The sequence below is a fragment of the Fukomys damarensis genome, unplaced genomic scaffold (genome assembly GCF_012274545.1).
Source record: "Fukomys damarensis isolate Sample0158 unplaced genomic scaffold, DMR_v1.0_HiC HiC_scaffold_16, whole genome shotgun sequence".
In the NCBI taxonomy this organism is placed as follows: Eukaryota; Metazoa; Chordata; class Mammalia; order Rodentia; family Bathyergidae; genus Fukomys; species Fukomys damarensis.
The window spans coordinates 20158180-20173686 of NW_022900928.1; the positions used below are offsets into that span (position 1 = coordinate 20158180).

At 36.8% G+C, this 15507-nt stretch overlaps 1 protein-coding gene across 1 annotated transcript in view; it reads left to right on the forward strand.

Moving 5' to 3' along the window:
* Positions 1-7498, forward strand: part of Tmem9b (TMEM9 domain family member B) — a 14498-nt gene extending 7000 nt beyond the window's left edge. Inside the window, exons 4-5 of the mRNA XM_010615383.3 lie at positions 774-908; positions 7084-7498. Of these exons, the coding sequence (XP_010613685.1) occupies positions 774-908; positions 7084-7239 (291 nt within the window). The 3' untranslated portion in view covers positions 7240-7498. The remainder of the gene's footprint in view (positions 1-773; positions 909-7083) is intronic.
* The last annotated feature ends 8009 nt before the right edge of the window (positions 7499-15507 follow it).

Sequence of the window (15507 nt, forward strand, 5' to 3'; positions counted from 1 at the left end):
ATACACATATATATATATACACACACACACACACACACACATACACATACATACATACATACATATATATATATGGTCTTTTGTTTTTGTTTTTGTTTTTTTTTGGTTCCTGAGTCAGGATGTCACCAAATTGTATGTTGCTCAGGCAATCTTCCTGCCTCAGCCTCCCAGAGTGATGAGATAAAAGGCTTGCTTGACTGCAATTATACCATTTTACCAGTGGTATATGAGGTCTTTGCTAATAAATGGCACTGTCTGTCTAATTTATTATATCTATTCTAGTGGGCATGTCTTTCTGTACTTTTGATCAGTACACAAATTAGTAACCCCAAAATATCAGTGGCCTAAAAATATTTTATAGACTTAAACTGATCTAAAAGAATACAGTATTCTGTTGAAATTCACCTGAGTTACAGTTTCTCTAAAGAGTTCCTTTGAGTTGATTTGGCAACAGTACTACTGAATCTAGGACACTATGTTCAGCTGAAAAAAGAAAACTGCTATGCTAGTCATAAAGACAAATAATTAGCAGTAGATAAAATGGAATTTCAGAGACTCACAGAAAGATCCAAAAGACAAAATGTGTTCTTTCCTCTTCTTCCTTAAATAATACTTTGGTGAAGAGTTGAGTTTGTTTCTTATACTGGAATCTGGTTGGTATAGAAACCCTGTAGGCTAAGCAGAGGTATCAGTCTTCACTGTGGTTTAATGTTATATAAAATTCTGATTTCTCATCTTGAACAGAGATGTAACTTACTTTCAATTTCCCTTAGGTCACCATTATAATTTATCTCTCTATTTTGGGTCTCCTACTTCTGTACATGGTATATCTTACCCTGGTGGAGCCCATACTGAAGAGGCGCCTCTTTGGACACTCGCAGTTGATACAGAGTGATGATGATGTTGGGGTAAGTTTCCAGCCTGCCTTACCGGCTGGTGGCCAGTTTCTGTCATCATCAGATAGAAATACAAGTGGAGGAAAAAAAATACAAGTGGAAAATAGTTGCATATAGATGTTTGAATTATCAGAGTTGATCCTCAACCTGAAAAGTTAAAGAGAGTTGTAATTTTAGTAGCTTTTATTTGTGAGCAAATTGTTCTGTAAAACCATAAACATGGCAGTTTAAACTGAACCTTGAAGAGGGCGCTATACAAGGCCTTACCCTGTTATATGGAGATAGTGTCTGAGGCAGGTTTCTCCCAAAGCTCCTCCCTGAAACATTTTGCCTGTGAGTGTCACCAAATCTTTAGAGGGCACAGAAGCTTTACTGAAGTAAAACACGGAAAGCAGGACATTCTTATTGTTTTCAAAGAGGTACACCTTGATTATCTACTGATATTTTATATTTCCTCCTTTAAAAAGAACTATAATTTTTTCTTTAACTCTAGAAGAAAATAAAACCATCACTTCAGATCCTCTTCTTATCTTTAAAACACACATAGTTACCACAATCAATATGCATGTTGTTTCATGGTCTTTTTATTTTAACATTACTTCATTAAAAAAATGTCTAGAGGGCTGGGGATTTAGCTCAGTGGTGTCACACCCACCTCTCAAGTGCGAGGTCCTAAGTTTGTTTGACTTCTGGTACCTAAACAAACAAACAAACAAACAAGACAAAATGTCTAGAGCTGTTCGAGGCCCTGGGTTCGATCCCAGCACAACAAACAAAAAAGTCTAGAAATTGACATAATACACAAGCTTGTTATTCAGGATAGCTTACAGAATTATATTGTTTGTTTTATCATTATCACATTTAGAATTTATTTCTTAAATTTTCCAATATTTTATTATTATGTGTAATTATTATTTAGAAATTACTTTTTCTTTATATTTTATTGGACTATGTTACTAAAAGAGGATAAAATTCAGTATAGTTTGAACAGCCAAATCTGGAGTAAACTTGAAAGTCAGAGGTCACTTTGCTGTGGAATGCCTTTGTGGACATGTAGGTAAAAGCTGGGAAAGGAGATTCTGATTGTATAGCTTCATTTTCTTTAATTGAGTTTATTAATACTTTTTAAGCATACAGAACAGTTACACTCATAATTGGTGCATAGCTTGATTTATAACTGTAAACAGAGTTGCTGTTTGATCAACATGCTATTGTCCTATTGGGTAAGATTTAAAAATTTTTGTCAAGAACTTTCATAGAAGCACCTCTGTTTGCATCTTTTTCCTCTGCTCCTTTTATTGATTCAGCCTACACATATTGAGTTATTTTCTGGATAAATACTGTGCTGGGTACTAGGAATAAAAAAAATGAATGAAGGCCAGGGATATAGCTCAGTGGCGCCACACCTGCCTGGCAAGTGTAAGGTCCTGAGTTGGATCGCCAGTGTGTGTGGGGGGGTAGGGGTGGGGTGAGGGTAGGGATGAATGAAACAGAAACAGACATGTACAAGAAATAACTAACAATAGTATACTTCCTCACTTTTATTTATAGTCTTATAAGAAATATATTTATTTTAAAAGGAGGGCTGGAAGAAAAGATTGAAGCTCTAATATAGTTTTTAAAAAAACGTAGTGGGGCTAGAGCCAAAGAGAACTAGAAGGATAGGAAGTTGTATATCAGAAGTATTAGAGTTTTAAGTACTATGTCCACATTCATTTTTACTCATATTCTCAGGGTTTCTCAACTCTGACTTTGTAGATATTTAGGGATGGATGAATAATTCTTTTTTGTAGGGAGCTATTGTGTTTATTGTAAGATATCAGCAACATACTTGACTTCTGTCTGCTAGATGCCAAATTATTTGTGACAAATTATTTCCATCGCAGTCGTGCCAATAAAAAATATCCACATAGCACACTTGTGTCATGCCTGCTCTGAGGGAGGCTGAGTCAGGAGGATCTCAAGTTTGAGTCCTGCCTGGGAAAAAGCAACTTAGCAAGACCCTGTCTGAAAAAAAGGGATGCAGCTCAGTGGTAGAGCAGCCCTGGGTTTAATCCCCACTAACAGGTTGAGATTGGTAAATTCACAGATTTTGCCAAATGTGGGCAAGATCACCCCCAGTTGAGAAGTACTGACGAATGAAAACATCAGTGTCAAAGGCCAGATAAACTGTTTTCATTATAGCCACATAGATTGAAACTCTGACTTCATCTACATCTATTATAGCATTAAATATGTTTCTGATTTCAGAAATAAGCAATATTAAAATACATTCAGAGCACACAGGAAATGAATGTTAAATGTGAACAGAAAAACACGTAAGGCAGGCATTTGGCTGATAAGGTCATATGCTCAGTAACATGGTACCCACAGGTGAGTGAGTCTGCCTTCATATTGACTATCTGAGAACATTGTCACTGAGAGGCTCGGCTGACTCTTGCATAGCTGTTAAACTGATTCTGGGCAGAGTGAGGTTTTCTGATCAGAGCTGTGGAGTTATGGTAATAATTCTACACTAAAGAACTTAAACTTAAATTACTACATTTGTTGCTTATTTAAGATGGGAGTTCTTGCCAGGCATAATGGTAAATGCTTGTCATCCTTGCATTCTGGGTGGCTGATGCAGGAGGATTGCAAATTTGAGCCCAGCCTGAGCAAATTAGAGACAAGTGAGCCTCTGCCTTAAAAAAAAAAAAAATTTATTTATTGCATTGTCTCTCCATTCAAAGAATCTAGGTTGCATCCCCAGTACCATCAAAAAACAAAGAAAACAGGAGTTCTTCACTATTTGTGTTCATTTAAAATTTTCAGTTCGTATTTTTTTTTCATTTTTCTTCAAAATAGAACATTTGTAAAGCAAAGTGAGTACAAATAGTTAAGTGTACTGCAAGTAGTCATAATATTTACTGTATCATATATCCATGACACATCATTACTATTATCAAAGCATTACATTAAGACATGTTTTGTATTCATTGAAATTTCATCAGGTGTAAAAGGAGCAAACATAAAAGGGTAAATCTCTATTTGCATCCTTTCAGCATACCTGCCCATGATCAGCTAGTTCAATCTTGCCCTAATAGGTGGAGGACAGACCAAAAGGATTAATTAGTTTATTTAGTCTTTTAAATTTGTCCCTTAAGATTTTTTTCTCCCCCTCTCTTGAAGAGTAGATAGCAGGACTGTGAAACCGAGGAGTGCTGTGCTGACAAAGTATATCCTTCTTCCCGGTCTTGTTTATGTCAAAACAAATCAATGGTAATAATATTTTATATACAAGTTCACCAAAGCACCATATTCCTATAGTGTCATTTTAATCTACCTGAACAAAATCTGTGTGTTGAGAAGATAGGACACCAGGTCAAGGTTAGGCGAGCTAAGTTTTAGTGTCTGTGCTAATGTGTTAAATGACTGTGGGCCAGTTTATTTTCTTATGGGTAATCAAGTAATTGTATAACTTTTATCTTTTCTTTTCCTTTCTCCCCCCCCCATTTTGGAATTCATTGAATTGTCTTTATTATTTCCATTTCTAAGTTTAGAAATAAATAATTGGGATTTACACAAGCCATTACCATTAAGTAAAAGTTGACATTTCGGTAAAGAAGGCAAAAAAAGATTCTTTTAAAATATTGCTGGGCGTGGTGACGCACGCCTGTAATCCCAGCACTCAGGAGGTTGAGGCGGGAGGATTGCTGTGAGTTCAAGACCAGCCTGGACTACATAATGAGTTCCAGGTCAGTCTCAACTACATAGTGAGACCCTGTCTCAAAAAACTAAAAAAAAACAAAAAACAAAAAACAAAAAAACCATATATATATATATAAAATCATGGTCCTGCTTTAGATTTTTAAAATGTGCTCAGCGTGGTGGTACATGCCTATAATCCTAGTATTCTGGGGGCTGAGGCAGGAGGTCTACAAATTTGAGCTTCAGCCAATTAGTAAGGCCCTGTCTCAAAATAAATAAATGGCTGGGGATATGCAGCACAGTGCAGCACTCTAGGTTCAATTCCCAGTACCAGAAAAGGAAAAAAAATATATATAATCAGTGTGCTTTTAGAAGGGGAATTTTAAGAATTGTTACAGTTTTTAAGACTTTGGAACTTAAATGTATACTTTTCTTAGAAAACTTATTTTTCACCCCCAAATTGCTCTTATCTAGACGCCTATTGCCATCTTTTATTTTCTACAGTCTTAATATATTTGTTGGAAAGTGCCTCAAAAATTCTGTTAAAAGTAGAGCCAAATCAAAATTAATTATTAGCAAGTATAATACTGCTTTGAACATACAGTACTTTTAAATAAAGCAAAGTATCAAAAGCATATTTAATGTATCTGAATATTTTAATGTATTTTCACATCTGTACACATGAACAGTCCTGTTTTTATCAATAAATTTTCTCATGAAAATTTTAAATTAAAAAATGTATATATAATTATGGTATTAAAGTCTGACTATAACAATAAGACCAGGTAGTATAACACCATGTACAGTTGTAGTTAAAGTTATATGGTTATGCGTAGCTTTCCATGTATGAGGTATGATCAAAGTATATGATATTTACAATTTAAATTTATTTCAATAAAAGACACATTGCCATTTTCCCTCAACTAATTATTACCCCTTGCTTTAAATACACTATTCCATCATTCCTGCCACTTTCTGAAGCAGTTCTAGAAGTCCTTTTCCGTGACTGTCTTTATGGGGTGTGATAAAAATTCAGTGAATGTGGCTGCCAAGGGCCTGCCATCCAATGGAGAGAGAGGTTTGTAAAAAGCATTACAGTGTGTCCTCATCCACCTTATTCACCACGCCTGGTGCCATGCAACTTCTGGTTCTTCCCCAAAGTAAAAATGACCGTGAAAAGGACATTTTGAATTGATTCAGGACATTGAGGCAGCCATGATAGAGCAACTAAAGATACTCATGAAAGAGGACTCCCAGACCTGTTTGAGGTCATGGCAAGAATGGTGGGATCCGTGTATTCAAAGTGAAGGGGAGGCTTTTGAGGGCAATTAATGGAATGTGTTTCTTCAGTAATAAATTTTTCAATAATGCTTCCTATATCCTGAATCTTGTCCCGGATATATGACAACTTTTACAGACATGTACTGCAGAACAAAGTTGTTTCTAGAGACAAAACTTAGCTCAAGAGGCCCAACTTATGACCCTTATCTTGTGTTGGGACATTTAGAAACATTGCTGACATCGGGTTCAGGAAAAAGAGATCAAGGAAAAGGCAAAACAAAAACAATAAATTACTACTGAATGCTTTTTGTCACATAGGCAGCTGTGTTTATATCTTATTCATAGATAGATTAGCATGGTGGTTTCCTGTGTAATGACTACAAACATCCAGTTGTATTAGTTTACTTTGACCAGGAGAGGTAGGTTTTCTACACAGATACTAGGGTAATCCTTCAATAGCCTCTTTTCTTTATACAGCAAATAACATGTGAGCCATTAAGTGCTCAACAATGAAAGACGCAAGTCTTTGTTACATAAAAATGTGAAGTAAATCATTCCTCACTTTTCTTGGTCATAGAGGGTGATTTTAGCACTTCAGCTGTATATGTGTCTTTTCATTGCAGTTTACAGAAGGGAGTAACAAGAAAAGTTTTAGAAAGTAGGCCATTTAGTGTATGTTCTGAAAGAATGGGGAGAGATGAAAACCAACCAAGATAAGACTGTGTCAACTCATCTGCCATGCTGAATGTGGGTCCAAGCAAGTAAACAATTCTAATGTAATGAGTGAGTGTCAGGAAATTAAGTCAGGTACTTTCTCTCTGAAAGAGTAACTATGGATTGATTAAATCAAGGAAATGCCCTACTTTCTGTATCTGTAACATGGACAGAATAACATGCAAATACACTTTCTTTCCCTACTAGGCAGAGAAGACTTCTCTTTAACACAAATGTCTTTGTCTTGGTCTCTGTATATTAAAGGAAACACCTTTGAAAATGGTGAACCATTTCCAAATACTTCCTCATGGCTTATGTTGACCTGTTTCTGTAGATGAACACATCCTTCTTCTGATAGTTGATTACCTGTGAAGTGCTTAGTCACGCAGATGGTCTATTGTTTGAAAGGCCCACCTGCTCCTGTTTCTGGGGCTGGCTAACTGCTGTTGTGTGTGTATTTTACACTGATATTGTGTCTCTGGTTATTTTCCATTTGGCCTTTCAGGATCATCAGCCTTTTGCAAATGCTCATGATGTCCTGGCCCGCTCCCGCAGTCGACCCAATGTTCTGAACAAGGTGGAGTATGCACAGCAGCGCTGGAAGCTTCAAGTTCAAGAGCAGCGAAAATCTGTCTTTGACCGACATGTTGTCCTCAGCTAATGGAAATCAAATCCAAGATGACTAGAAAGAAACGAGGCAGACATCTGGAAAGAACTGAGTTTCCTGGGTTTTCTTTTACTACCCTGTTGATCTTATCAACTCTTGCTGGAAGACTCAAAATTGGAAGCAAAAACATGCTTAGTATTTTTTTCTTGTTAATGTATTAATAGAGACATTTTAAAAGCACACAGTTCAAAGTCAGCCAGCAAGCCTTTTCCTACTTGTGACTTTTACTAATAAAATTAAGTCTGCCTGTAAATTATCTTGAAAGCCTTTACCTGGAACAAGCACTTTTCTTTTTCAGTTTTAACCTGATTTTCAAGATAATTTTCAGGTGTATTTTTTTTTGTTGTTTGTTTGTGGGAGAAGGGAAGGATACAGGGGAAGTGCTTGACACAACTTTTCTCATGTTAGTTTACTAAACCAACTTTTGTAAATAGACCTTACCTTCTATTTTCAAATTTTGTTAATATATTCCAGTGTAATCAGCCTCATCAAAGTGCTGATTTACCCATATGACTTTTGCACTGACTATATTATCTAGACATCTGGTTGGCCTGTGGCTGGATTTCATGGTAAATTGGATCTGAAATACCTGGTGGCTCTTCACCAAATGCAAATTTCCTTCATGTACTGTGATGTCTGATGCAATGCATCCTAGAACAAACTGGCTGTTTGCCAGTTTACTCATATGACTAAACATAGTCTTGGTGTGTATGGTCTCCCTCATCTTCTAGTATCTTTAAGGACAAATCCTAAGGACTTGGACACTTGCAATAAGGAAATTTTTACCCAAGCCTCCCTGGATTGATGACATACACGTGTTGGTCAGCATTTCCGGTCATGTTGAGAGGCAGCTGTTGAGCTCTAGTATGTGCAGCTTTGAACTAGGACTGGGGTTCTGGATGCCTCTCTCTGAAAATTATAGCAGTTATTGGATAGCTGGCATTTTTCAGATGTCCCCTTTGGAATGTAACAATAAATTTTGAAACACCTATCAGGTGTGTGTATGTCCTCTCTTTTCAAGCTATATTAGCTTGAAGAAACATTGATATTTTGTGTACCCTGTTGTGAGACTTGTTTTATACCAATATGATCATAAAAAACTGCTACTAACTTATCTGTGTGTGCATGTGCAGAAAGAATGTGTGGATTCTTAAGTGGCTCTGAAAAGTATACAGATATTCCAGTATAAGTTCTAATATTCTGTTCTAAGAAGTACTTGGCAAAAAATAGAAGTAAATTAGTAAGGATGTGGTTTTTTGAGCTATTGATGGTTTTGCTTTTGTTTAGTAAAAATAACCAGTTTTTTAGCACCCCAAAATCTAATCTAAAATTGATTTTATTGTTAGTATTAAAAAATTTAGCCTGAGCATGGTGACACATACATGCAATCTCAGCCACTAAGAAGGCAGAGACAAGACATTCACAAATTCAAGGATAGCCTGGACAACTGAATGAGATTCTATCTCAAAAAAATTTTTTGTTTGCAGTACTGGGGATTGAATTCAGAACATTGTGTTTGCAGGGCAGGCTCGGTGCCACTGAGCTAAATCCCCGGCCCCATATAAAATAATTTTTAAGAAGCTCAGAGTGTAGCTTAGCACTCCCTGAGATCCTGCCTCAGTACCATTAAGAAAGAATTTTGGTTCAACTTTGACCAAATTGGATTTTTCCCAGGCATACAAGTCTACTTCAACATTAGAAAATAATATAATTATTACATCTAAAGAAGCAAATTGGATGATCATCAGCCTATAAGCAGTCATGACAAAAATACAAACCAGTACTGCAAAGATCTATAGCTAATATTTTTTCTAGTTTTTGTTGGTACCAGAAATCAAACTCAGGACCTTGCCCTTGCAAGGCAGGCGGTGGAACCACTGAGCTAAATCCCCAGCTAATGCATTTAACAATGAGAAACTAGAAGCTTTCTTACTAAGATCAAAAACAAAGTAAACATCCTCTTTCACCACTCCTTTTCAACATTACACTGGAAATCCTAGCCAATGCAGTAAGACATCAAAATAAAAGGTTACAGATTGGGAAGGAAGAAATAAAACTGCCTCTTTTTCATAAGTGATACAACCATCTATATAGAAAACCCAAAGGAATCAACAAAAATGCCTGAAATAAAAGATTATAGCATGGCTGCATGATATAAGACTAATACATAGAAGTTAATTGCTTCCCCATGTACAAGCAGTGAAGAAGTGGAATTTGAAATTAAAAACAATACCATTTATAGTAGCATCCCAAAGATGAAATTTTAAGTATAAACAATCTTACAAAATATTTATAAAATCTATATGAGAAAAATTAGAAAATATAAAAATGATTCTATACTCATGGATAGAAAGGCTTGGTATAGTCAAGATGTCTGTTCTCTCCAAATTGATTTATAGATTAAATGCAATCCCAATAAAAAATCCCAAAAAATTATTTTGTGGATATTGACAAATCTAAAGTTTATATGGAAAGGTAAAAGTCCCAAAAGAGCCAACATAATCTTAAAGGAGAACCCCAAATCCAGAGGACTGACACTACCCAACTTCAAGACTTATTGTGAAGTACAGTAATCAAGATGTGTGATATTAACATAAGAATAGAGATCGGCCCAGGATGTAGCTCAGTGGCACCGCACCTGCCTTGCTAAGCGCAAGGTCCTAAGTTGAACCCCAGTACCACCAAAAAAAAAGAATAGACATCAATATAATGGCATAGAGTCCAGAAATAGACTCACATAAATACATTCCACTGATCTTTGACAAAGCAGCAAAAGCAATCTAATGGAGAAAAGATAGTTGTATTAGTCACTTTTCTGTCACTGGGATAAAATAACACAACACTTGCAACTTGAAGTTTATTTGGCTCATGGTTTCCAGTGGGTTGATTCCCAAGTCAGCTGGCTTCAAGGCAGAAATGGATGATAGGAGGGCATGGTGGAAGAAAAGTGTTCAACTCACAGCCAGAAAGGGGGGTGGGGCGGATGAGAGAACAGAAAAGGTATAAGAATATATCCTTTCATGCAAAGCCCCCAGTGACCTTCCCGCCAGGCCCCACCCCCTAAACAGTACATTCAGCTATGAACTCATCAATGGATTTATCCACTGCTGAATATAGCAGTTCCATGATCCAATCCAAAAGCTCCACTTCTGAGCACATGAGACTTTGAGGGACATTTAGATCTAAACCATAGACAGTTTTGTTTTTCTTTCTTGTTTTGTGGTGCTGAGGATTGAGTCCACAGCCATGTGCATACTAGGCAAGCTCTCTATCATGGAACTACATCCCCAGCTCAAAATCATCTCTAACAAATTGTGCTGGAACAAACAACTGAATATCCATATATAAAAAACAAATATCTAGACAATAGACCCTTCACAAAAATAACAAAAACAGATCATAAACCTACATATGAAATGTAGAACTATACAATCTCTTGAACGTAACATTGGAGAAAATCTAGGTGGTACTGACTTTTTGGATATAACACCAAAAACAAAGTCCTTGAAAGAAAGAATTGTCAAGCTGGGCTATATTTAAGAGTTGAAACTTCTCCAGAAGATATTGTCAAGAGAATTAGAAGATAAGATAGAGACCAGGAAAAAATTCGTAAAGGATATTTAGTACTTGACAGTAAGAAAACAAAACAAAAAATATAATTTAAAAAAGGGCAGCCAGGTGTGGTGGTGCACGCCTGTAAACCCAGCACTTGGGAGGCTGAGGCAGGAGAATCACTGTGAGTTTGAGACCAGCCTTGGCTACATCGTGAGTTCCAGGGCAGTCTCAACGACATAGTGAGACCTGTCTCAAAAAAAAAAAAAAAAAAAAAAAAAAAAAAAAAAAAAAAGAGCCTTAAACAGGCCACTTACCAGAGAAAATATACAGTTAGCAAATAAGCATATTTAAAAGATGTTCCTTCCATATATTTCCTTTTTTTATTGTTTATTGGTACTGTCTAGGTATAGAGTACAGTTACATTCATCATTGGGAACTTGTACCTTTACATGATGTATCTTGGTTCTTATTTTTTTCCCCATACCCCTGCCCTCCCTTCAACCCCTCCACCCTTCCCTATTTACAAAGACTTTGCTTCCATTTTTTCCTTTTCTGGTATTTTTTTCTTCCTTCTTTCCCCTCCCCTTCCCTTTCCTCCTCCCCTACTCTCTAGACCTTTTCTTCCTATTTCACATTATCAATTATACAATTTGAACTTTATTTACACTTTTAGTTTTTCACACCAGAGAAACTACTCAGTATTTATACATGTGTGTCCTATTTGTTTCTCTTGAGTATGGCCTCAATGTGCATCCATTTAGCTATAACTGTCTTTAGTTTCTTGTTCTTTATGGCTGAGTAGTACTTCATTTTGTAGAAAAACCACTTTTTTGAGGGGGTACTAGGGCTCGAACTTGGGTCCTTGCACTTGTGAGGCAGGCAGCAGAACCATGGAGCTAAATCCCTGGCCCCAAAACCACATCTTTATCCAATCTCCAGTTTATGTGCAGTTGGGCTGTTTCCTAGTTTTAGCTATTACAAATTGTGTCACTATAAACATGGCTGCGTATATATCGCTGTGATATGATTCTTTTAATTCCTTTGGGAAGATACCCAGCAGGGGGATAGCTGGGTCAAATGGGACCTCCAATCCTAGTTTTTGAGGTAGCTCCATATTGATTTCCACAGTGTCCGCACCAGTCTGCACTCCCACCAATAATGGAGAAGGGTTCTTTCTCCCCACAACCCCGCCAACATTTGTTATTGGTTAATTTCTTGAGAGCAGCCATTCTTCACCAGGGCATGGCAATTTAAAATAATGAGATACAACTACACCCCTATTAAAATGGCCAAAATCTAGAACACTATCAACTGGGAATGCTCATAGACAGAGCAACAGGAACTCTTGTTTAGTGATGGTGGGAATGTAAAAATGACACAACTTTGGGAGTTTAGCAGTTTCTTACAAAACGAAATACACTATAGGATTCAGCACTTGTGTTCATTAGTATTTACCCAAATCAGTGGAAATCTTATGTTCACACAAAAACCTGCGTATGGATGTTGATAGAAGCTTTATTTATAACTGCCCAAATTTGGAAGCAACCAAAATTTCTTTTAGAATCATACCACAGTGATATATGCACACCCATGTTTATAGCGGCATGGTTTGTAATAGCTAAAACTTGGAAACAGCCCAATTACCCATCAGTTGGAGACTGGATAAAGAAGATGTATTTTTTTTCTATAAAATGGAATACTACTCAGCCATAAAGGAGAAACTGGAACCATTCATAGGAAAATAGATGCATATTGAGTCCATACTCTTAAGTGAAATAAGACACACGTGTAAATACTGAATAGTTTCTCTGGTGTGAAAAACTAAAAGTGTAAATAAGATCCAAATTGTATAACTGATAATGTGAAATAGGAAGAAAAGGGCTAAAGGGGTAGGGGAAGTGGGAAGGGTAGGGGAAAGGTAATAAGGGAAAAAATATGAGAAAAGGAAAAAAATGGAAACCAATAGGGTGGATGGCGGGAGTGAAGGGAGAGCAGGCTATGGAGAAACAATGAGAACCAGGATCTGTCATGTAAAGGTACAAGGTCCCAATCATGAATGTAACTGTGTGCTATACTTACAAGTGCCAATAAACTCAATGAAAAAATATTCTTTTAGCACGTGGGTAAATTGGATAAATCCACACAAGGGAACGCTATTCAGTGCTAAAAACAAATGAGCTTTCAAGCCATAAAAGGACATGAAAGAATTTAAAATGCTTATCACTAAGTGAAAGAGCCCAATCTGAAAAGGCTACACATTAAATGGTTCCAATTATACGATATTCTGGAAAAGGCAAAACCATAGAGACAGCGAAAAGATCAGTTGTTGCTAGGGGTTATGGGGAGGGAGAGATGAACAAGCAGCGCAGAGAGGGTTTAGAGAATTGAGATTGCTCTACATGATACGCTACCGATAGATACAGGTGATAAAGGCCCTTATACATTTGTCCAAAAGCATAGAATATGAACATATAACACCGAGAGTGAAGCCTAATGGAAACTATGGGCTTTGGGGAATGACGCTGTGTCATTGTAAATTCATCAGTTATAACAAAGTCACCACGGCAGGGCAGGATTTTGATAGTGGAGAGGGCTGTGTACAGGGCCTCTGCTCAATCTTTTTTTTTTTTTTTTTTATTTTGGTACCGGATTGAACTCAGGACGTTGTGCCTGCAAGGCAGGCAGTGGAACCACTGAGCTAAACCCCTGGCTTTCTGCTTAATTTTGCTATGAACCTAAAGCTACCCTAAAAATAAATTTACTTAAGAGGAAAAATAAAATGGACATTTAAAAAAGATATAAATTCCTATTGACCTTCCTCATTCTGGCCTAAATATCTATTTCTAAAGAATATTGACCAGTATTTGAACATTATGGGACTATTATGTAAAGATGTTTTCCATAAATAATTTTGATATAAAATCATTTAATACAGAGGAATGGGGGCATTATTTAAACAAAAATATGTTACAAGTGTCCAATTGTGTAAGCAAATCTTTCTCTTTAGTATTATATGTTGTCATGTCAACATATTAGCTAGAAAAAAAAAACAGCTAAACCAGAGCCAAGCAGTTCTGTTTAACTGTAAGCCACTTTGCATATTGTCACTAAATGACCTTCTATAAATCAGATTAAATCTGACTCAGCCCGAAATACGGCATCTTGAATGACAAAACTCAGGTAAGAGACACTTCTCAAAAATGGCCAATGGGGGAGGAATAAAAACATGACTTTTAAGGAAATCCTAAGGCTCTGTGATAAATGGCAAATTTTATGAATAATCTGATTATTGCATTACCTTATCAGTTATTACACTGTCATGAAAGATCCAGATTTTGCTGGTGATTAAATCTCCCAGAGGAATGGGGAGCATTGTGGTCTGGAAGTTCAGGACCTCCACGTCCTCCTTTGCTACTAACTTAGCAACCTTAGTTACCTACCACAACCCGTAAAGAGGGTTTCCCAGCTTCCCTCACCTCTGCCGCTCCATAATTCAATGATGTGTGTAGTAGAAGCTTTTTGGTTTTGACATGCCGCATATATGTTTTAATGTATTAATGTAGAAGGTAGAGCTGGGGCTTTAGCTCAGTGGTGTCGCTGCCTGCCTTGCCAGCACAAGGTCCTGAGTTCAATCCCTGATACAAAAAAAAAACAAAAAAAAATTTAAAGTAGAAGCTTTTATGCTCAGTAGAGTATCAAGAATCTCTTAGGATTTTATTATTAAGACCTCCATATTGAGGCTGGGGATTTAGCTCAGTGGTTTTGGTGGCTGCTTCGCAAGTGCAAGGACCCAAGTTCGATCCCCAGTACCAAAAAAAAAAAAAAAAAAAAAAAGACCTCAGTATTTATTTCTCAGAAGAGCTCTGAGATAGAAACCTGAGATGTGTTAGCATACATCTAGAACCTAGCACTAACAATGTGTGTTGCTTTCTTTTAAAATAAAATTGTACTCAATTCCTAACAAAAACACATATCTAGACTCCGTAAGCTTCCTATTTTAATTATACTCATTGCTGCAATTTTTTCCATTCTCTAATTTTGTTGTTTTATGGTTACATTTGTTTTATTCTTTAAATAAATAAAACATGATCATCTTTAAATGCTACTACATTGATTGGTGGACTTACCAGATAGGCTTAGTGGAAAAAGTTGCTCATCATTGCATCTCTAGAGACACCATGCTTTTTTTCCCCAGAAGTTATACGATATTGTTAAAACGTAAAAACATATGTGTTGTGGCACATACAAATCACTCAACTTTCATCTGGGTCATAATTTACATTATCATTATTTTGGGGGGAGATACCAGAGATCAAACCCAGGTCCTTGCACTTGCAGGGCAGGCGTGGTGCCACTGAGCTAAATCCCTGGCCCTACACTATTGTTTAAATTATCTTCCAGGCTAAAACCATACCCCAAAATATCATTTTGCATTGTTAGTTTTGATGACATCTGCTTTACTTCTGGGGAACCTGTTGTTAATCAAGTCTGGCTTGTCAGCTGCAGGTGAAAATAAAGCTGTTGTGAGAAATGGAGTGGAGCGGGCTCCACGTCTGCCCTCATTTTGTAGCCCCCACTATATGTGTCCCTTTATCTCTTACCCCCTGGAATTTCTGGCTTGGAAATTTCCTAACTAGTTTCTCTCAGCAACTTTGCCTTTTGACAGAAACTTGGCTAGTGTTTAATCTCCTACAGATTTTTGTTTTA